General features: G+C 45.1%; 2 protein-coding genes across 7 annotated transcripts; one reads left to right on the forward strand and one right to left on the reverse strand.

Moving 5' to 3' along the window:
- Positions 1–1,932: 1,932 nt before the first annotated feature.
- LOC142898727 (urotensin-2-like) lies at positions 1,933–4,191 on the reverse strand. The gene is made up of 4 exons (XM_076041883.1): positions 4,059–4,191; positions 3,106–3,231; positions 2,219–2,262; positions 1,933–2,120 (listed from the first exon to the last, which is right to left on the reverse strand). The coding sequence occupies exons 1-4, from the start codon at positions 4,162–4,164 to the stop codon at positions 2,007–2,009; spliced, it is 390 nt and encodes a 129-aa protein (XP_075897998.1). The 5' UTR covers positions 4,165–4,191; the 3' UTR covers positions 1,933–2,006.
- A 2,028-nt stretch (positions 4,192–6,219) lies between these two features.
- ccdc187 (coiled-coil domain containing 187) lies at positions 6,220–21,674 on the forward strand. Of its 6 annotated transcripts, none has more exons than XM_076041861.1 (13): positions 6,220–6,533; positions 6,761–6,883; positions 11,828–11,890; positions 12,282–12,420; positions 12,588–12,678; positions 15,853–15,931; positions 16,382–17,647; positions 18,101–18,234; positions 18,360–18,431; positions 18,521–18,655; positions 20,491–20,582; positions 20,663–20,757; positions 20,844–21,674. In XM_076041861.1, exons 2-13 carry the CDS (start codon positions 6,835–6,837, stop codon positions 20,990–20,992), a joined length of 2,364 nt encoding a protein of 787 aa, XP_075897976.1. In that variant the 5' UTR covers positions 6,220–6,533; positions 6,761–6,834; the 3' UTR covers positions 20,993–21,674. The 6 variants fall into 6 exon arrangements, with proteins under 6 accessions (XP_075897976.1, XP_075897975.1, XP_075897973.1 ...); XM_076041860.1 differs by having other exon boundaries at positions 6,790–6,883; XM_076041858.1 differs by lacking the exons at positions 6,220–6,533; positions 6,761–6,883 and adding exons at positions 9,396–9,610; positions 10,030–10,167.
- The last annotated feature ends 393 nt before the right edge of the window (positions 21,675–22,067 follow it).

Genomic DNA, 22,067 nt, shown 5'->3' on the forward strand with positions numbered 1-22,067 from the left:
TTTTGTTTGTTTTCCTGATTTCCTTATTTTCTTATTTATTGGTTTAAATTTGGTGAATGTGATCACAACTCCTAGTAGGACGTATGGGCAAAGTTGGAGACAGTCAGTTTGTATAGCGAGTATTAACTTAGGTGACACACGGTACACACGGACACACGCACAAGACACAGCACAGCACACATGCAGACATGTCAGAGCCGAAGGCGTCGTTGCTCTTCTACAGGCCGAGGGACTGCTTCACCTCCCTTCTGTATTTTACTCAGGGTGCCAAAATGGGGAGGAGGAAACAGAGCGGGACACGTGATTCACGGCAGTGCTTTCTGGTAGAGGATCTGGGACAGACAGGTTCGCCACTGCGGCACTCAAGTCTTTAAATTGAATGAATATCAAGTTCAAAATCTGTGTCTTCTCAGCAACGTTCAACTTTAGAGATCACAGTAAAATAAAACCCTGGTATTTATAGGTCATAAAGAGAATTGATTTGACTTTCTGTCACAGGAGCCTGTCGGATCGTAGTATAACTCTGGCCACTTCTTTGGGCCTTTAATGTATCTTAGTGACAAAGTGTAGTGGGTATTTCAGAATAAGAGCGTAGCTCTGTGAGAGGTTCACCTGCAAATCTTGTTGTTACTGCCATTTTGTGAGTGGGATGACAGGTTAGCTGACAGATACTCTTCATTAGTATTAAGATGAATATTCATTTCAGGATGTTCTGTGAATTGACCTGGGAATCTGCCTTTCCTGCTCTTCTTTTTCCCCCCCGAGCACCCAAACTGAAGAAAGGTAGGCACATCAGGACAACCGAACAGAAACAGTTTTACAACATATTCCACTTGTGGACACAGAGCAATAAAAAATCTATTTTGTGGAGACCTATAGACCTAGTTAAGTTTAAAAATGATTGGACACATGTAGTTGACGTACTCTTATGCAAATGCCAGTATTGCAAGACAAGCACTCAATAGTTTATGGACAGCAATTATATGGCACCCTTTACCGAACTGCACGTTTTCATCAATTCCAAGCCGAGAAGAAAAAATAAAGGCCCAGCTTTGATAGAAAGTTTTGGGTCCTTGACACTTTGCATGTGAACTAGTGTTAGATCTCTTTTCCTCTCCTCTATAGCTGTCTTTCTCTCTGTCTTCCCCTGTTGCGTGACCCTCTTTCTCTCCACTCCCGACCCCTGTCCTTAGAACGTTTCATCTCCTCTCCGTTCTGCCCCATGTGTTTTTGAGTTCCTCCTTTTTCTTCCCTTCTCTTGTTTGTAAGTTTTATTTTTGTAATTGTGCATGTACAAGCGTCACTGACTCGATGGATATGTTTAAAATTTTAAAAAGAAAAAAGAGAAAAAAAAGATTTCAGCTGCTGAAGCCATGCAAAACGTTTTGAATTGCCCTCAAAATATGGAAGATGTTTTCTGAATGCTTTATATTCTTTCTGCTGTAAAATAATAAAAAAGGAAAAAATTAAGAAAACTGAAAAAACAAAGTTTGGCATCTGTTTTTGTTTCCTTTCAGATATTTTTTTTTGAGAAAATGAAAAGTGACATTGTGCCTGTTGCAGCTTTGTATATTCTCATGAAAATCTGCTGGTTCTCAACAACACCTTTTATGAAGAGAAGACAATTGTATTGATACATTTTTTTTTATTATTATTATTTCTGTTCAACATGCAGCACTGCTTAACCTTTGACTTTAACATTTGAAAGCCAACAGGTTATTCACTTGAGACCCAAGGACTTATAACACACGCATATTAATAAAGGTCATTTCACAAAACAATTAATTTATCTCAGCAAATGATCTTAATTCCCCAGGCGTCACTTCTCAGTCATACCTGTGGCATTGTTGTTTTTGAAAAACAAATACTGATGGCACATTATAAACAAGTATGATTGTGAGGAACTGATGGCTACAGTCTCATGTTCTCGTTCTGTCTCCTACGGGACCTATGTGAGTGCAAAACAGTTTTTCAGTTTGAGTGCAAATAAAGGCAGATGGACAGCTTTAGACACAGTACTTCCAGAAGCACTCGTTATTCCCTGCTCTCTTCCTCAGCTGCTTCCGGAGGCCCAGCACTCGGCTGAAGGGATTCAGGAGGCTTTGTTTCTCCAGTAAGACCTAAAAGACAGTATGAAACAGCAGACGTAGCACATTACGTTTAGAATGTGCTTTACTTGACTGTGCTTTACTGGTTAAAAGTCTGAGGAAGAACAAACCTCTCTTTTGATCCCCCTGGGGAGCAGACCTGCCGTTCTGACACCTGGGAGACAATCAGACATCACAAGGATGGTTGCAACACGTGTTGTTTATTGACGTTTCTGTTGAGGTCAGGGATTTTTGAAGGTGTGGGTGAACGTTAAGAAAGAATAGAAAACACTTGTGGTAAGAATTCCGCTTCCTTTTTTCCGTGAGCCAGATCGTTTAGCTCAGCTCACCGAGGCTCTTTAGATTCCCAAATGACTCTTTTACCTTTTGACCTTTCATGACTTTTATTATTCAACCACATGCATCACTGTTTGGATTCATTATTTGCATGTGCGCATAAATCATTTAAAATATTCAGTGAATAAAATCAAATTCACTTCAAAGAGGTGGCTCGATTGCAATCACTTGCGAACCAAAAGACCCATCATTCTTAATTTTGTCAGCAATCACACTTTTGGATTAATAACCAGGGAGCTCAGTTAAATTATGTTTATATTTCACATTTTCTGATGTTTTTTTATCCGTGATTTCATTCAATAAAATCAAATTAATGAAAAAAACACGTTATCAGTAAACAGTATATTTAACCATCTGTTTACAACCAGCTAAAATTAATGCTGTGTTGTACTTTCCAGTTGTTCAGAAGAGCAACCCAACAACTAGTTGGGTGCGTGGATACTAACATGGCAGGAGCATCAGTGAGTTCTCTGTGCCCTTTGTGACATCACAAAGGCCTAACTCCCAAAAATTTGTTTTCAAACATTTCTGTGGAACTCACTGACAGACTAAAGACACATGTATGAGTTTGTTTCTCTGTCCGTTTGTTTTTTTAGAAACATAGGTCATTTTAAATATAATTTGAAATGGTTTGATAACATTGGACCTTTAAGGCACTTACCATCTCTGTTGCTCTCTGCAGATATCAGGGTGGAATACCGGAGACCAGCAGCGCCCTGAAGAGGGAATGTTTGTTCAGAGAGACCTCCGTCCTCCAGAGCGCCAAGACCTCTGTCTTCCACTGAGGCTGATAATTATAAGGTAGCATTGCCAAGTTAAAAGAAACATCAGGTACACGTGCAGACAGTTAAAGACATAAACTCTTGAAAAAAATCACTTTGTGTTTGGTCAACTAAATCTCTGCGGTTACTTTATGTTGATCATTGAAGCTGGTATCACTGAAAACCATGATCATCTCCTTTTTCAACAATGTCATATTTGTAAGGATCACACACACACACAAAAAAAAACAAAAAACACAAGCATGCGCGTGCGTGCATTGGTGGATGGTCACATCTGAGAAGTGAGGGAAATAAAAAAATATGATCGACCAGAAATAGTTCCAAATTACTTTAACAGCTTTATCTGCATGATTTAGTAGTAGGCTGAGTTTGGAATTTGGTAATGGCATATTTTGATTTTGGATAAATCTTTGTTGCCTGATTGTTTACAGGGGAAGTGCAAATATATTGTCTGACACCAGGCCATGCATCAAGATCTAGATTTACTCTACACCCTCTACTCTATACCTACTTCTTCTGCACTCACGGACGTGGGTGGCTCTGGAGCCTACTCCATCTAAATTCAGGCGAAGGTGGGGTAACACCCTGGACAAGTCGCTAGTTTACAGCAGAGCCACATAGAAAGACAAACAGTCATTTGCACTCGCGCTCACACATAGTGCTTATTTAGGGTTCCCAATTTGCCTCACATGCATAATCCACGCAGACACAGGAAAGGCTCCAGGCCATGGGGATCGAACCTGCGACTTTCTGCTGTGAGGCGACACAGTTGTAACAACATCTCCACTGTGCCGTCCCTATTATCCCACAACCAAGACATTTCTCTACTCACCAGGGCCTGGGAATGGCATCTCAGCCGAGTCTGTGATGGGATGAGCCAGCAGGGGGCCAGAGGCCAAGAGCAGCAGTGCCCAGCAGTGAAGATGGTAACACATCATGGCTAGAAGCTGCTGATATTCAGTAAAGCTCTGATTCCTACGGGAGCTCCTGAAGTGGAAGGAAGGCTTGTGCATGCTCCAGTGGGTGCTGTCCTGCTTATATACTTCCGTACTGCCACATAACACAGACAGACACACGTATTCTTTGAGGTGGCCATCGGCTACAGCCACAGTCCCCATCCCTTTTAACGGGAATAAATCAACAGGCAGTCACAGGTGAATTATTGGCGCAATAAAACATGCCAGTAAAAAAAGTGCCAGGACCCGTGCTCCAAGGGCACAGTCGTGCTTTACCAGCTCTCCAGCTTGATTGACTGGTTGACTGACTGTGTAAATGGGACTAAAGGAGGGTGGTTTAGGTGTCACTCTCTGCAACACCCATATGGGAGCAGGTGGGCAGCCAAATGAGTAATGTTTTTTATGCCAGCAGCACCGAGCCATTCAAATCCTCGTGACTCAAGCTTGTAGAAAGAGTTCCACAATTAGAGCAGCGTACAAAGCAGTTACAAAGCCCAAATAAAACTGAATTACTTGCATGTTGCATGAGTGGAGATGTTTGCGTGCTCAAGTGCCCACCAGACCATAAGCCATTTGACATTTCAAGTCAATTTGGGTGCTGCAGACATTTTTTTTTTTCATGGGTCACAAAATCAGGTTGATTCATGCATGTTATTTAGAGGTCACTCCATGTCGGATTTACGCCTTCAGTTTCCTCTTAGTCACGTCATAAAAGGTAATTTTATCAGTATACAGCACAGAAAGAGTCAGGGAAGATCAGTGACGCGGGAGCAGGTGGAGACAGCTGTCTATAAAATCATATCACCAGCCCCTTTATGTGATTTGTTTATTTATTAGAGGTGTGACGTCAGCATTTCTGCGTCTTGTATGATAATGAGGGTCTGAGAAGTGACTGTGACATTTGTTTTTATGGGTATTACCTCTGGCACACGAATAGGTTTGCTTCTGTTTATCACACAAACCTATTTTGGTTCAAGCTAGTCAAACTCCGGCTGTGATCAAATTTTTCTGTTTCTCAGAAGTTTTTTTTTTTATATATATATATATATATAGGTGATCTTCGCAAAATACTATAAACAGATATATGTTTGCAACTGAGGGATTGTATAGTAGGATAAATGTAATTTATTTTTTATTATAAAGTTTTTAGTATTTATTGTATTAATTGATGATAGCTGTCAGATTATTTTCTTAGTGAAGAAAAATCAGCATTTTGCTGTGGATGGATGATTTTTATTTACTTTATTTGCTTCATCATAGCTGACAGGGTTCGGGAGATGTCTCACATTTCAGTCTATGAATTCATTTGATCATTGCTGATTTGCTTTGCTGCTTAGGGGCTTACTTTGTCGTATATAACCTGTTACACGTTTGAGTAAATATAGCCAGCAGAGGGCACTGTTATGCCTATACTCCTTTACAACAGTTTTGCATATTATTTAGAGCGATGTCCTAGATCACTCGATGGCCTCTTGATAGACACTCAGACACATACTTTTTAAGGGTTCCATCCTTTTGTTATTGTTCAACAAAAAGGTTGTGGCAATTGTTGTTTTGTATGTTTCACACCTTAAACTTTACTTTGAAAGACTGACTTTTCTATTGGAATAATTTGTATGTAAATAACCTTCTTATAATTATAGTCAACTTTCATATTTACTGTTCCAAACTTGCTTACTAACGACCAAAATATTATTTTTAAATCCATATTGATAAATTATCTAGACAATTCTTAAAATAGGTTAAACCCCAGATCGACCAAAACAAGAAATTTGAGTGAAAGTTTAAACTGCCTAAACTTTATTACATTAACCTTTTTGTGTGTGGTTCTTCGTTCTATTTCTTCATTTGTTTTAGTTTAGTCAGTGAATTTTATTTTGAATGTGGTTGTACTTTTTCTGTATATACTTTGTAACTTTTTCTTTATTTATTTTTTTTAATCGATTATGTTGTTGATTGTCAAAAGTCTGATTTTCTCTACGAAGCAGTGAAGGCAGCACCCAGAATCGCCCCTGCCGTCTCTGAGCTGGAGCCGTGAAGGCAGCAGTCGAAGCGACAGACTTGAGGGCGAAGTTTGTCCGCCCCGGCTTCCCATCTGTAGGAGAAAAGGGGGCTTTTGTTTTGTCTCAACACGGGACAAAACCGAGAGCCGCGCCGGGGAATTCGCAACCGACGGCTTCGGAGGCGGTTACAGACCGACGTGTCATTCGTTCTTTTACTTTGAAGTGGCGACGAGCGAAGGGGCGACGTGCGATGGACTGAGAAGTTGACACTCCGCTGTCATGTTAGACGCGAGGAGGCTACTTGTTGAATACTCTTTGTGTACATACACAGCAAGAGCGTGTGCACAGGTAGGTTACAACACACTACCGTGGGCTCTCTGCAAGGGAATATTTCGAATTAAAAAGAACAAGTAACTTTGTAGTTAACATCCAGTCAGCCTGGTTGGTGTCTGTACTAACGATAGCCCTGTTGGTTAAACTGTAATTAAGTGCCTTTTGTAAGCTCCTGTGGTGAATCAGAGGTGCGTTGCCGCTGTCGCGCCCTAAATGTCTTCCTATTGGCCCGGGCTGTTTAGGTCGTAACCCGGTGTTTTGTTCTGTGCAGACAACCGGAAAAACCATGAGACAGTGACAGAAGAGTGACCAAGAGATGGCCGAGTTGGAGATAGACCAAAGCAACCTTCCACGTGTGCAAGAAGGTAAGCGCGCGCCCGCGCCATCATTCTGTTTAGCCAATTCATGAAAAAAGTTAACTTGACGCGTTTTACATACGAGCTTTGTTGACAGTGAGGCAAACTGTCAACTCTTCAGTCATTTTGCCCTTGAGAGCAAATTGCGCCCCCTTATTTGACCTCGTTTGCATGATTGTGCTTGCTGACTTCTGTGCCGTCAGCGTTGTGTTTTGTTTTGGATTTATTTATTTATTCATTTATTTATTTATTTAAGTATGAGGACGTTTCCTACGTTGTTTTGACTTCATCTTGCAGACGCAGGTTCAGCCCCAGTGTTGTTGGCAGGCTAAAGATAAGAGGAAGGAATGTGAGGATTGTGCACTCAATAAAAAAAAAAAAGTGTTATTAATATTTTAGTGGTATTTTCTAGTAGTTGTTGTTGTTGTTGCCAAAATATCCAGCTTGCAATATAAGTGATTTTTATTTTTGCAGAATGGTGTCGCAAAAAAACAAATACAGGGGACTGCGTCTTCTATGCACTGTTGACTGAATATAAACTGCTTGTCCAGATGAACTAGGCACAGTATAGTCTCGAAGAATGAAGTGGAGTGTATGTTCTTTTACAAAGGTTGAACTGTTAGCACATTGAAGGGCCCGCCGGTGAACAAAGTATCTGCCTGCTTGCGCACGAAAACAGTCACAGGTGAGGAATTTTAAGTCAAGGCCTGGTCGAGGCCGTTGGCTCAGTCTTTGGCATGTCCACACTAATGAACGGGCCAGAAATAGGTGTGCATGTCTTTTATCAAGGGAGATAACTCAGCCCCTCTGCTCTTGTTTCCATGCACAAAGAGCACGCTGTGCAGCTTTGCCTTTTTCTGCAATATCAGGCAGCGGGGCTGGTGCATAAACAAAAGCAGCAGTGGCCTCAATAAACTGCTCATCTGGACAATGGCAGTGAGTAAATCAACTGGTCGGCTCGCTGTTGATATTTTCCACTCACTCCTCGTCAGATTTGTTAGACTAAGCCGTCGCCCCTCTATCTGGCACTGTGGGGTGTTTACTTTATCTCCGTTTGCGGGTGTTTGTACTGCAATTTCCTCCGAGCTGTAGGTCCTCGTGCCTCACTTCTGCTTCACTTTCCGGTCCATCTGAGAGTTTCGGGGCCAAGTTGACTTTCTTTGTTTTCACTGCCCCCCTTATCAGTTCCTGTTTTGTCCCTCCTACGGCAGCTCCCGATATAGGCTGACGTGCCGAGGGAATGCAGCTCCCGGAGGAATTCCCCCTCTGCGCCCCCCTTCCCCTCTTTCCTCGTTCCTAATTTCACTCTCACCAACTGACCCGCGGTCCCGCTACCCCCTCACCTCCCTTTGTTTTCCGTGACGACTTGGTCCAGTTCACGAGCCCACTGGCCCAGTTCATCCAGTGCAAAAACACAGCGCAGAGACATGGACAGACGGACGCCTCACGGAGAAATTTAGCACAGAAAGCCAACATGGAGACGGAGAGGGGAGCATGGAGACGGAGACAGCCGAGAGACGGAGACAGTGTGTGGGTGGCCAGTGTGGGATCTTTGGCTGAAAATAGAACCTATGTCATTTTCTCCTTTTTGCCAGTGTCTTTGTTTGGTGAGCGCTCGCCTGCCACTGAAGTGGAGGCAAAGGAGAAGCGTCTCTGTCTGGGTTTGATCCGCTCCGTCACTCTGGGAGAATCTGCATCACGTCCACTTGTCTGATGCTGGTGCAGGTTTTTCTGCGCGCGCCCTCAGACTTGACTTTTGTGTTGTGTTGTGTTGTGTTTGTGTTATTCATCTTTCACCACCAGTGACATAGAGTTTTCCCCCTGGCAATAATTAGGTGCATTCCACACTGTATGCCATTGCACTAAACACTTTGTTCAAAAAGTTTGAGTAAACTAGTGCATGAAACGTGTTCACGGTGTGAAATATGTGAAAATGCACTTTTGCAGAGTAGAGTTTCAAACAATGGACACAACACGCACTCAGCAAATAATGCATATGCGGTTTATTGGGTAAAAAATAGTCGTAGTTGATGAAGAGGCAACAAAACTTATATTTTCTTATCATATTAAGATTTTCACAAGAAGTGCGTTGCATTGAAATTTTCTCAAGGAACAAACAAAGATTTTTGGTCTGCATACTCTTTGCAAACACGTCAGCCTGTACATGTGGTCTGTTGTTGGAATGCATCTCCCTGCGGTTTTCATTTTGCACCATCTAGTCTCTGTTTTAAAAGCTGCAACCGTTTGTTTCCTGCTGGATCTTTGATTTCCTGTCCACCGAGGAGACAGACGGGGGCCCGACGGGATCCTTCACTCTTCCTATTAAGGAGCTTACGGTTGGAGAGTGTCTTTGAAAACACACTAAACCTGGACTCAGCCTGTCCCTCGAAACCTTTTCTGCAAGCATAATAACACACTGCGCTCGTCTCCTCCCCTTCAGACTGGTAGTGCAAATGTGAAGGAGTTTGGAAAAACAAGTTAAGCCACAATGTAGACACACCCACAGCTGCACACACACACACACAGAAAACTGCAACAATTTCCACAGTTCTTTCTCCTCCAATGTGTCTTCTGCGCCGAGTTGTGGGATACAATCATTTTTTTTTAACGCTATCAATTTGTCTGCTGGGATTTAAACCAAGTCTTTGACCCAGTCCCGTCTCACTGACAGACTGGGCGCATAAGGCCGGCTAGGAGATCCTGTTAGCGGATAGTCCCTTAAGCTCCACAACAGGTGTAAGTGGTAATGTGTGTCTGTCTCGGTGTGGGGGTTAAGTCCCACTGTGGGATTCTGTGGTCATTCATGGTGTAAACGGACTCTTCTGACGGCTTCTGCTGTCTGGGGGATTTATGTGAACTTTGACTGAAGAGCCATTGTAGAGTGAAACTAACCACGGTATGATCTGAAAAGTTTTAGGGTTTTACTGAGTTAATAATAGTGTTTTCACCACACTATTTCTCTGCAAGTGAAGAGGCATCTTGTTGTCAACTTAAACCAACCCGGAAAACATTATTGACTGTTTCGCTTGGCTCTTCCAGGAAAAGGAATCTGCCTTGAGCACAAACTAGCGTAGCAGCAGATAGCGATCAAAGAATGTGTGTTTATCACATGAAGTTGCCAGTTGTCCAGACTGTGAACACAGCTTCTTTATAAGTCTGAGGTGAACCAGAAGCTTCAGTGTGCTGTGCGCTCCTCAACTCTGCCGCAGACTGTTCAAGTGATATGTCAGCGTTTTATTTCACTCTTCAGGCCTTCCCACGTCTCTCAGCGTCCATGACACAGTACACAACTAGTAAGTACAGCAACTTCTTGCTTGCCCTCTGTTCACTCCTGTCTTTGTCTTTTTCATCTCAGATTGCTTTTGAAAGGATTGTTGGTTCCTCACTGGCAGTGACATTTTGATGTACATGCGCAGTGCTTGTGATGGTTCATCTGATGTGTTTATTTTTAATACCTAGCGACCGAAAAGCTGAATTCCTGCTGATTTTGTGTGAGCCCTTACATTGCACATGCACTTCATATAGTTTTGATGGAGAAAGGGCATTTTGGAGTTGTTTTTTTGTTTTTTTTATTTGCACAGTGACACAGTGGAATAGACTCTCTGCACTGCAGCACACACTTCTAGATTGTGATTGAATCAGCCTTGCACCCTTGCCGCTCCGGCTTATCTTTAAATTAGCTGCAGCAGCTGCAGCAACATAAACTGGTTATTAAAAACAACACATGATATCAAATGTGGACTCTCAGCTCGTAAAATGAATCCTTTGCTATTCGGAACATTGAGCTCGTGGATGCAAGTGGAGCTTTTGTCTGTGCAGGCGGATCAGTGAGGATTAGCGGGAGGACAGGTGTTTTTAACTGGCCTCGCCTCTGGCTCAGTCTGGGCAAAATGTCTCCTCTGACACCGTCCCCTGCTTTTTGCATTTTTTTTTCTTCGTAAGACTCATTATCGCAAGAAGAAAATCCACCGTAGGTCGTGAACAGAGCAGGCCAGTCAGGACTGAGGTTGTGGAGGAAAGCGTTGCTGCTGCTGCCTGTCTGTGTTTATTTTCTGTGCAGAAACCCCTGAGTTTGTTTGACAGACGCTCAATGCACATGGGTTTCAGTGCATTTAGCCTATCATAACTCATTAAAAGCAAGGATCAGAAGAGCTGGCCGTGCAAATCTGGTTATTCCCCCTGCTAACTCTGTGTAGTCTTTTTGTTTTGTGTCGGGGGTGTCGGGGGTGGGGGTGGGGGCTCTCTCTCGGCCTCGGTTTGTTATTTCTCACTTTAAGTTTAAAAGGGTCTGGAGCGCTGAAGATGGAGAAACTGATTGCATTTTAAGACTCGATCCTGCGACAGGTGGCCAGCCCATCATGGCACAGGGGAAGCTCTTTTTTTCCACAGACTTTCTTGACTTTGGAGTTTTTAAGCGAGTGCCCTGTGCTCGACACCAGGTCTACACCACCATATATTCGTACACTGGCAGGAGGTGGCTTTCCTAAACGTTGTGTTTGTGACAACTCGCTCTGTGGCTGCCCCGCAGCTGCGCCGGCGGTTATGGTTGCGGCTTCATGTGTGTTCCTCCGGAAAAGTTGAGTTTTATGAGAACCTCTTATGTGTTCGCCGTGGAATTCATAACAAAGTCTTGGATGGCTGCTGACGCTCTCTGCCTTCATCCCATAAACAGTCTTGCAGCCCAGAGTTTCCTTTTAGGTGTTGGGCCAAGAGCTCCGTGTGATGCTGTTTTGTTTTATTTTGTTTTGCTTTTATTTGTTTGTTTTTCTCCCCCCAAGCTCTGAATGGAGCCAGCAAGATCGCTGCCCTCGTTCTGTCGTCATAGAAATGAACAAAGTTAAAGCAGCGTTCCACGCCGTGTTCTCACGCCTGGGCTTTGACACCGTGATGTTTGTTTGGAAGTTGAGATGTTGCTGCTCACCCACCCCCTTCCCCTCCTTCCTGTCATTTCAGTGTGCCAGTGTTTCGCCGTGCTGGAGGATGGAGCGTTGGCGCATAACCTGCAGGAACAGGAGAGTAAGTGCATCACTGTGCCGCGTGGCTGTCAGACTTGATTTGTACTCGGCCGGCCGCGTTCCACCATCGCGCCAGGCCCCGTTGTCAGTCTAGTCGTTGCAGCTGATGCTCTTCGGCACCGCACGGGCACAAATCATTAAGAACAAGTCTGCTCTCCATTTGGCTCTTGGCCTGCTTCATAAAAAAATCTATTTGTTCTTCAGAATAGAAATATTGGAAATAAGAACAAGAATAAAGTTTCCTTTCTCTGCGATTCCAGAATGCTTTTCTTTGTCTTGAAATCACTCTTTTAGAATCGTTGCCAACAGAATATCATACTGTATTTATGAACTGCTGAAGGATAAACCTCCCGTCTTTTTTTTTTTCCTTGTTGTTCTCTCGCCCCTCATAGTCGAGCACTACTACACAACCAACATTCAGAAGAACCAGCTCGTGCAGAACGACATCCGCATCGCCAAACGGCTGCAAGACGAGGAGGAGGAGAGGCTGGCTCAGCAGAGCACCGTCCTCAGGCAGACCTCCAGGCAGCTGTAGGTGACGCCCCTCACCCCCCCGAGCTCACCATAGTTGTCTTCTGGGTAGAGTTCTGCCCCCCTGCCCTATCCCTCCCCTACTACATCTTGAATGATGTCCGGGATGATGTGGAACCAGTAAAAGAGAAGCATGAGAAAGATTTTCTCCCCCTGCTGTGCTACAGAGAGGAGCAGGACCTCGAGTACGCCCGTTTAATCCAGGAGGAGATTCTGCGCTGCGCCGAGGAGACCAAGAGGAGGGAGCAGGATGACGAGGTGAGCACAAATCTATTAGGCCGTGTCCGCATTTAGTTTACTGTCCCCCCTAGTGGCTGCATTAAAGAGCCTCAAATATTTTTTTAAATCATGGTTTTCACCAAATGGGGGGAAAACAGGTCTTGGGGGATTTTGTACTTGATGTAAAAAGCACAGTTGTATTGGAAAACATGCACACATTCTAAGTTTGTACAAACATATAGTTTTGTCACTCAGGACTTTGCTGCGTATGTTAACACGGTTTCCAGCAGGTTCAGATGGTATCGCGTGGTTCACGCTGCTCTCTCTGAGGGCTGGTTTAGTCCTTAATGAATGGCAGCAGTAGTAAAGTGCTGCTCTGGGGCCTCTGGGGTGGCTGCTCTCTGTGCTGTCAGAGGCAGAGCGAGCCACGTCAGCTGTTGAACAGAAACATGAGCCGTCGGAGATCCGTGACGGCGATGACGGCTCCGGATATTTACCTGACGGATTGTTCCAGATGCATATCTTTAACGTCCACAGAGTTACCATCTGCCACCATCCTGTAGAAGTCTTTGAGGGAAAGGTTTGCGGGTGTGGCGGTATCAGACTCTGTTTATGTGTTTTTCACGTAAAATACGTGAAATCGTTTTTGGACTTTTCTCTGTAGCAGTGTCAGTAGTATTGGACAGCGTTTGTAGTTTAACCTGCTGTGGACTGCCGTGCCAAACCCAGCTTTTCCTATATCCTTTGGATTCATCCCTCGTGCTCCTCTGGCAAAGAGAGCAAAGAAAGCGTTTTTTAAGAAAAGTGCCTTTCCCCCAAAAAAATGTACTTTAAAATTTGATGGTTACTCCTTTATTCATGCAACTTCGAGTAAACAAATCGTTTTTTTTTTCTTTGAGAAATTCAGCAGTACATTTTTCCTGTTTCAATGAAACATTTTTTCATTGTGAAAAATGTTGTCTAGTTCTTTAAACGCTGCCACCACTGCAGCGTCCACCCGACTCTTCAGCGCCAGCTGGGATGCCAGTTGCTTCCTGGATTTCCTCCTCGTCTTTTTCTGGGAGCTTTTACCAGCACCTTTCAGGAGCCGCTTCCTGCTTCTGTCACCACTTAAAATAAGCTGTGTGGTTCTGAATTCCTAAGAATAATTGAAAAAAAAAAGCTCTGAATTGGAGGTTGACAAAATGAATGAGTGAAGATCTTAGAGTCGACATCTTCCACGATTCAGCTGCCGTGCAGAGTTGGGATCATGGAAAATCTGTGCAGAGCAGAAAACTGTCCAGCTCCTATAATTTGCTGTTGTCAACAAAGTGAATTTGATTTTCAACCATGCAATTTTGACTCTAAATATACAGCATAACAAGATGAAGCTGTGACTGCTGCATGTCATGTATGTTCCTCCCCTTTCCACCTTCCCCCTGTTCAAGCAGCGTCATATCTCTGCAAACTTTGTAAATACATAAATCCCTCTTGTGACTTCCATTCACGTATATTTAATCTCACGCATGGACCACTCCGCTAAAGCTGTGATTTGGCAGGTCAGCCGCGCTAAAGACGGGGTTGAGTTCTGCAAAAAGTGGTGGAATCTGTGGGCTGGAAAAAGGCAACGTTGCCACAAAAGCTCTCAGCTGGTCCGGTGGAGCAGTCTGCGTCATGAGGCCGCTCCTGCATAAGATTTTCCTTTACCCTCAGCTTCCCTTCTATTTTGGAGCAGGCTGCCTTGGGTGACCTCATAAAGCTCCCTGTTTGAAGCGGGTGAACGCCGGGAAGCTGTGGGGTTCATTCATCATTGTTAGAGGGCTCGGGGTTGAACTCCGCTGTGAGGTGTTTACACAGAGTTTGGCTCCACGGTTGAAATTCTTGCCATTAGAGAATCACATTGTATAACGATGAAGTGATTCATCTGTGGGTTTCGTCCTTTATGGGCGTTGATGTTTGGATTAAATGATGACCTCTTAACACTCTTGTTTACCCGCCTTTCTTAATAATCGGCTGATCAGAGGTGTTGATTAAATATTTGCCTCCCCGTAGGTTTTCTCTTTAATTAAGCAACAGAAGGTGCCGGCTGAGCAGATTTAAATGCCAGATCCCTGTGGCACTCCACGCCTAACCTGCCATGGAAAGCTGCTAATTGTCTGCTGATGCTGGCAAAGTGGCTGACACGCACGGCCTGATTGCGAAACAAAAGTTGCTGCGTTGGCTTTTGCTTATGATTTATGTTGCAAATACGGCCGACAAAGGCACATTTTTCTTAGAAGAATTCACATGTGGAAATCACCGATTGGAGGAGAGCATTATTAGTTCCAAAAAAAAAAGCAACCTCAGACACATTGTGTGGACGTCCCGTTGAGAGCGTGAAAGTACAGCAGCTTTGATGAGGTGCTGCCTCACATAAAAACAGGCCTGTCCTGCTGCTGCTGCAGCTGTTTTTCTTGGTTTAAAGAGACTGAAAATGTTCCTGGCTATAAGTCAGAGTCTGGGTTCCTATTGAATCAGCCACACCCTTGCCTTGGATAGTTCAACCACCCACAAATGTTTTTTGCATTAAATCAACACTGCCAAGAGGCCAAAGATCAGACTATGCTCCAGCAGCATGCAGCAGCTGTGAGTCAGTCAGTCAGTATGAGTATGAGTAGATCTACCTCTCGAAGTAGCGCGTGTGCTCTTTCTGACGGCACCAACTCTTTGGCCCGTCGGCCCAGTGTGTTGTTTGTGTGCTGTGTAATTATAATCAGTCACATCACACAGAGCTGAGAAGGTTGACGTCATGTTTTAGAGCATAGGAGGTCCAAAACATAAGCTTTCAATCTAATGGGCAACCATTAACAGGGCCTGTCTTCTTTATGATACGAAAGCTGTGCTATACCGCCACCTCATGGTGGAAATCAAAATGCGTATGCCAAATCAAATCTCAGCATAGGAAAGGCGCTGCCTTTCTCCCACGTCCGTCACACATTTTATAATGGTTGTACTCGTACTGCAACGTAGGTTCTTTAATTATTAAGATCTCGATTGTTAAACCAAATTATGCAGGGAAAATATTGCTTATGCAGGATTGAAGGATCCCATCAACAGCAATGTAGTTGAACAGTCTCAAAGCCTGTCATGGCTAATATTCCCAATAACATAGACTTGTAATCATCACAAATTCAACTGTACTATTTTGTGTTCCAAACAGCCAATGAGTGTGTGTTTTGTTTTGGTTTTTAACAGGAAATGGCAAAGCGCATTCAGGAAGAGGAGCAGCAGAGCTTGAGGAGGAAAAGCAGAGGACATGAGGGCCACAGTGAAGGTACAGGTCACTTGGTCTGGTTAAGTTGCAAAAGGCAAATTGTTAATTAACAATGAAAGTCTGTTTTGTTTTTCCTTTTTTGTTGTTGTTTTTTTTAGATATTTATATATTTATGGGGTGGGTCTCACCTGCTTTGCTGCATGGAAACGCTAACCAACAAGGCACGCCACCATGTATGTTCTCGCTACGTTGCCTCATGAATTAGTTGCATGTACAGAATGTACATTTTTAACAGCGTCGTGCATGGATGCTTGCACCATCTGTATTCCAAAATACTGGAACGCTTTGTGTTTTGCATCCCCGATTTTCACATCCATGTTGAACAACCTTTTGTGGCATTTTGTTATTTTTATCCTGACCTCGTCATTAACTGCACCTGTCTGCCAGCTACGGCCAAAAACCTCACCCATCCTCGCTGCTTTTATGTTTGCATGTCTGGCATAACTGAAGGCAGCGTCAGCGATCCTGCACTGCCGCGCCACAGCCCCATCAGCAGCGTTCGTCATGGAGAGGGGCGCTACTCCCCTACCGCCACTAGGGGGCAACATCCCACCTCTAACCGTCATTCCGACGCGCCTCAACCTATGAGTGGCTCCCGCAGTGGTGTGGCAGCTCAGAGGAGCACAAGTTCATCGTTGAATCGAGGTCACACAGATTCCTTTAGGGACAACAGGGGTGAAATCAGTCAAGATTCGGAAGACTCTGACTCGGTGTTCTGTGAGCAACCCGCTGTCGCGTCCCGAAGAGTGAATCATAACGCATCTCCTCCGAGACGGCAGCTATCTTCTCACAACCATCACGAGAGAAGCAGTCGCGGCCTTCCCTCTCGCCGGAGTGTCACCGGTGAGCCGAGAGTCGAAGAAGAGGAGGGAGATTTTGACGAGGACTACCGTGAACACGATCACCGAGAGCGCAGGAGGCCTCGGAATTACAGGCAGAACTCTGATAGAGACTCAAGACCCGGCGAGGTGAGGGACAGAAGGTTCAGCCGCAGCGAGTCAGTCCGCTGGCGTGACGGGGGTCACCGAGGCAGCAGAGACATGGCCAGAACCTGGAGCTGCAGGGACAACTCCGACAAACACGTCCGCTTTCGAGACACCGACGGCGCCAGGAGCCTGGACGCACGGCGGGGGGAACACGGCAGTGTCTGGAGGATGCTCGGCCAGGTCCTCCAGGAGAGGGGCGTGCCTGTGCGGATCGGCAGCAACGGGGCGTCGCTTCAGATATGGCCGCAGAGCCGCGACGGCAGCGAGGTCTCCTGCGGCGACTCTCAACCACATCAGAGAGGCTTCCAGAGAGCTTCCGCCGCAAGGCACAGTTTCCATGGAGACATCCGGGAGAGGAGGCGGCCGTCGCACCGGGAGAGCAGCGGGAGGGATCGCGGAGAAGGCCGAGACCGGCGGCGCTTTACGGAGTTTTACGAGACGGGTGGGAGAGAGTCGCGTGTCGATGGCCGAGAAAGGAGGGGCGGCGGAGGGCGGGAGGAGGTCGGGTCCAACGGCCACGGGGTCAAGTGGACGGCCGGCGAGCGCAGGCACTGGCGCGAGGCCGTCGAGGAGGGGCTGAGCTCAGAGGAGGAGCAGGAGGAGGAGGAGGTGGAGCCCCAGGTGGAGAGGAGAAGCTGTCGGAGAGCCCCACAGCGCAGCCAGAGCCTCAGCAGCAGCAGCAGAAGCAGCAGGGCTCTAAACAGACGTAGGTGGCCACACGTGGCAGCAGGTAACTTCTGAAACTGACGGGGGACGGGGCTCTTTTCCGAAGCTCCGCCTCCTGCCTGTCTGTGTGCGTCGTCTTAATCCGGGTTTGCGGTGGTGGTGACTGAAATGGGACTATTTCCTCGTCATATCTTCAATTCCAGTAGCCCTGAAGCACCTTCTGACTTTCATCCTCCAATCGGCACGGACTGAAATGAGACAATTTCTTCTGAGTCCTTTTCAAATGTCAATATTTCAGCGCAGCATCCGTTCATCTCTTGGTGTGTTTCCAATGCCTTAATTCCTTTTCTCTGGGCTCCCCTCTCTCTCTGTACCTCCAGTTCCACTAACCACCTATGTGGTGACTGACTTCAACTGAGGTTTCATGATTGTTGCTATGTCTTGTCAATCGCTGTGCCTGCCGGCTCAATTTTTTTTTCCTTTTTTTTTTTTTAACACCGTCTGATCTCCCGCTCAGGAGCGCCGCTGCAGCCGGAGCTGGGAGAAGCCAGCCTCCACCTCGGGGAGCTGCATCAGGTCCTGCAAGATGAAGAGCTGGCTCGTAGGCTGCAGGAGGAGGAGGAGGACGAGGATGAAAGTTTGTTGCGGAGGGTAAGAGGACTGCGGGTTTGCCAAGACGGATTGAAAATCAGGAGCAATGAATTAATGGATCTGGTCTGAGTCCCCCCCCCCCCCACCCCACCCTCTAATTTGACTGCTTTTTTATCCGTTGGCAGAACTCGCGGCCCTCCATGTGTAGTTCTTACCCAGAGGGCGACTTCAGAGCGGCGCAAGTGGCGCAGGACGAGGTACAGAATAAACTCAACGTCCAATTCAATATGCAACAGATGGCCTCCGCCTTTAAAAATGACCCATTGCTGCGCCGTCTCTGCAACAGGAAATTGCCCATTTCATGCAAAAGCAGGAAATCAAGTCCAAGCGGCGCTCCCGCGAGCTCGAAGGGCCGTCGTCTTGGCGCGAGCACAGGGCGATGATGAGTCACCACGACAGACGAGTTGCAAGAGACCAACAGGTAATCCTGCAAGTTCACGCTTTGCCGCCGTCCGCTGCCCCCCGCAGGCCGGTTTAGTCTCTGGTTTAGTGCAGAATGTCCAGCCAGGCCTGATTAAAAGGTCTTCAAGGGAATTTTACCGTGTTAGTATCTATAACAGTCTGACTTCTAAACGGGTGAGAGCACTCTGTCATCTGGATTGGCTGGGATTGAATTATCCTTTATCGTCCCCGAGGGGCGGCCGACCGCCGCAGTAACATACACACTGGGGCTGTGCAGACAAAGAGACAGTCGCTGCGTTTCCATGAAAGTTTTTCGCAAAATAAAAGCGTTTTTTCTAAAATTTCGACCGAGTACTATTGCGATCTGCGGGTGTTTCCACTGAATGGTTTGAAGCGCATAAGCGCTTAAATTTGCTCTTGTTTGTTTACGTTTGTTTTGCTGTCAAGAATGGTTGTTATATTTTTCTCTTTGATGATGACAGAAAAGTATTGTCTCCTCCCCCATCCAAACGTAACGCACCATTTTGACTTGAAGTGAATTGGTCACGTGACCTCCTACATCACATCCGGTGATGTGTGAATGCGAAAAAAGTGTTTCCATGACACTTTTGCGATATACCTCTATATTGATACGTCTGAAAAACCACCTCATGAGAGCGTCAAAACCTTTTAGTAATATTTGAGAGGTTTTTCGAAGTTGAGGTGTTTCCGTTACCATTTTTTTTTATTGCGATATTTAGGTTTTAATGAAAACGCAGCTAATAAGAGAGAATAAAATAGTAATAGCCCTAAATACCTGACATCCCAAAAAACCTCTGGAGCAGAAACAATAAGAGTTTTTAAATACTTTCTGATCTTACTCAGGGAGCCCAGAATTAATCTGACCTTATCATAACTGTGTGTGATTTATGAGTTTGAAATGTGGGACGGGTCAATAAAGGTTGTTCCCGTGAACTTTGTGCATCCTGAAGTGCATGGCAACGAAAACAACAAAAATAAGATGGGTCTCATAAAGCAGTGTCTGCCTGGAACAAAGAGGTTTCCAAAGCTCTTCCTTCTGTTGTGTTATTTTAAGATGCCGCACCCATGTCATATCCCAAAGTTGATCAGTCATCAGCCGTCATATACTAGACAATTTAGAGTGATGCACGATCTTGACAGCCCGGTCATGAATTAGCTCATCAGTAAATTACCTGGAGAGCTCAGTCAGCCAGCACAGGGGTGCCGTGGCTGGCACTGTCGACCCACAGCAACATGGTGTGTGGTGTGTTCAGGCTTCCTTCCACAGTAATGACGAGACTAACAACAAGATGTGACAAGATTATCTAGGTTTTAGTGTCAACCGTTTTGTTTTGTTTTGTTTTTTCTTTTGCCCTAAGATAGCTGGGACAGGTTTCAGCTCCCTGTGATTTAAGTGTAGGAGAAGCAGTAGATGTCCAGAGGTATTTATCTTTGTAGATGTTTTGTTTTTATGATACACGACAAGTCAAAAGTTTGGCCACACCCAATGAATTCAATGTCTTTTCTTTCATTCTCATCACTATTGACATTGCACTCTCTTACTGAAGGCATCAAAACTACGTATTTAATTTCTTCAAAATAGCCACCTTTCATAAAAAAAAGCATATTTAGAGTTATTTAACATTTTCTTTGCTGCATAATTACATATATCTTGCTCATGTATTTGATGTCTTCAGTATCTAGCTGCAGTGGAGAAAGCTGTAAAATGAAATAAAATAAAATAAAATAAAAAATGCATGAGGAGGTGTGTCCAAACGTTTGACTGGTAGGGTAAAACACACGCACACACTTTTTTTCTTTTTTTTTTTTTCTTTTTTTTTCTCTTTGGCTTAGGTCCAGCGAGAGAGGCTTGACTCAGAGGGTCTTCCCTCTCCCACTGAGGATTGCTGCCCAGAAAACCTGCCGCCCAGTCCCACCTCCACCATGTAAGTGTCTCCACCTGAACCACACGTCGTCCCCGTGTCCTCTTGTGGAGTTACGCTGACTGACAGCTCCCGGTTGACAGGCAAACTCAGCATATGAGGAACATCGCAGAGGAGTTGGACCCAACCTTCCAGGCCAGGCGACGTGGCCCAGACAGTGGCGGGGCGGGACAGTCCGGTAGTTTACACAGACAAACAAAGCCCTCAGAATGAAACTGTGATAACAATCTCCTGTGGCTCACTTCCTTTCCCTTTGCAATACAGGGTCAGATAGTCAGTCTCTTCCCATAACCCCATCTGGCATGCATGACCCTCTTGAGGAGCCCACATTCATCCCACCCACCAAACGGCAAGCGGACAAACCCGCACGCTCAAAACCCAAAGAGAAGAAGGAAAACTGCAAACAGCAATAATCTCTCTGACACGTTTTGTTTTGTTTTGGGTTTTTTTTTACTGTTGTTTGTGTGTATGATATTTAATGACACTATCCGTACCTCTAAAGCTCTTCTCACACATCTCTCTCTAAGGCTACCAAGTATCACGTTCTACTACGAGCACTTTAGTCCAGCAGGAAACAGGGAAGGAACAGAGACGGAGTAGGACAAGCCTTGGACTTTCTTCCTGTCTCATTTTAAAGGGAAATGCAAGATTGGTCAGGTTGTTGTTTAGTGGTTATTCAAACAGTACTTGCTACAAGAATACATTTGTAGCATTTGTTTAGAGTCAGTCAAGTACAACACGACAACCACCGACTCGACAACTGCCGTAACCCCCGACCCTGTGCAGCATGGAATCCACATGTAGCGTGTATGCCTCTGTGAGCAACAGTTACAGTTGGAAAATGGTCACCAAATGATAATCAGCCCGCACAAAATTGAAATGGCAAGCCTGCCACAGTGCGTTGCCTCTTTTATCAGATTATGTTTAAACGTCATCACTTCTATACTACGTGTGATACAATCTGCCCGTCTTTCCTGTGTATGTGACCACTGACAATCGACGCTTTCTGTCACATCTCAGTCTTCACTTTAGCTTCTCAGATTGTCAGACGTGGTTGAATGAAAGGGGAGAGCAGGACTTTTCTATCAAAATATGGTTTGCATTTTGACTTCTAGTGTATTTTTTCAATGTTATTCTAGATTGGTTTGTATCTTTTGTGGTACAAATCATGCTGGTTACTGTACAGAATTACATGCTATGGCAGAACTAACTTATACCAGCTTACACACTGCACACTTAATCTTTTAAGTTTGTTTTTTTTTAAGTATGAGAACAATGCTGAGTTGCTGAGTGTTGTGTCTTTTTGCTGTTGCTGTTTCTAGGATCTTCGCCCTGGCGATGGATGACCTGCTCTGTTCTGTTTCTAGGGACTGAGCCCCAGCGCAAGACCGGCTCTGGAACAGAGCAGGTCATCCATCGCCAGGGCGAAGACCTCTATTGAAATTGTAATGTTTCTTTCCCTCCACCTGTTTCAGACCCCCTGATCAT

This window comes from Nelusetta ayraudi, unplaced genomic scaffold (assembly GCF_046127955.1).
Source record: "Nelusetta ayraudi isolate G7.1 ecotype Tasmania unplaced genomic scaffold, CSIRO-AGI_Nayr_v1 ptg000070l, whole genome shotgun sequence".
NCBI classification, from domain to species: Eukaryota; Metazoa; Chordata; class Actinopteri; order Tetraodontiformes; family Monacanthidae; genus Nelusetta; species Nelusetta ayraudi.

What these genes read in the sequence shown, in the direction of transcription:
- LOC142898727 (XM_076041883.1), bottom strand. Translation starts at nt 4,164, where the DNA reads ATGATGTGTTACCATCTTCACTGCTGGGCACTGCTGCTCTTGGCCTCT. An exon ending in GATGCCATTCCCAGGCCCTG is followed by an intron (nt 3,232 to 4,058) that starts GTGAGTAGAGAA and finishes TATAATTATCAG; the next exon opens with CCTCAGTGGAAGACAGAGGT. An exon ending in CCAGGGGGATCAAAAGAGAG is followed by an intron (nt 2,121 to 2,218) that starts GTTTGTTCTTCC and finishes ACTGTCTTTTAG; the next exon opens with GTCTTACTGGAGAAACAAAG.
- ccdc187 (XM_076041858.1), top strand. Translation starts at nt 10,098, where the DNA reads ATGTCAGCGTTTTATTTCACTCTTCAGGCCTTCCCACGTCTCTCAGCG. An exon ending in GTGGCCACACGTGGCAGCAG is followed by an intron (nt 17,648 to 18,100) that starts GTAACTTCTGAA and finishes TCTCCCGCTCAG; the next exon opens with GAGCGCCGCTGCAGCCGGAG. An exon ending in CCCAGTCCCACCTCCACCAT is followed by an intron (nt 20,583 to 20,662) that starts GTAAGTGTCTCC and finishes CCCGGTTGACAG; the next exon opens with GCAAACTCAGCATATGAGGA.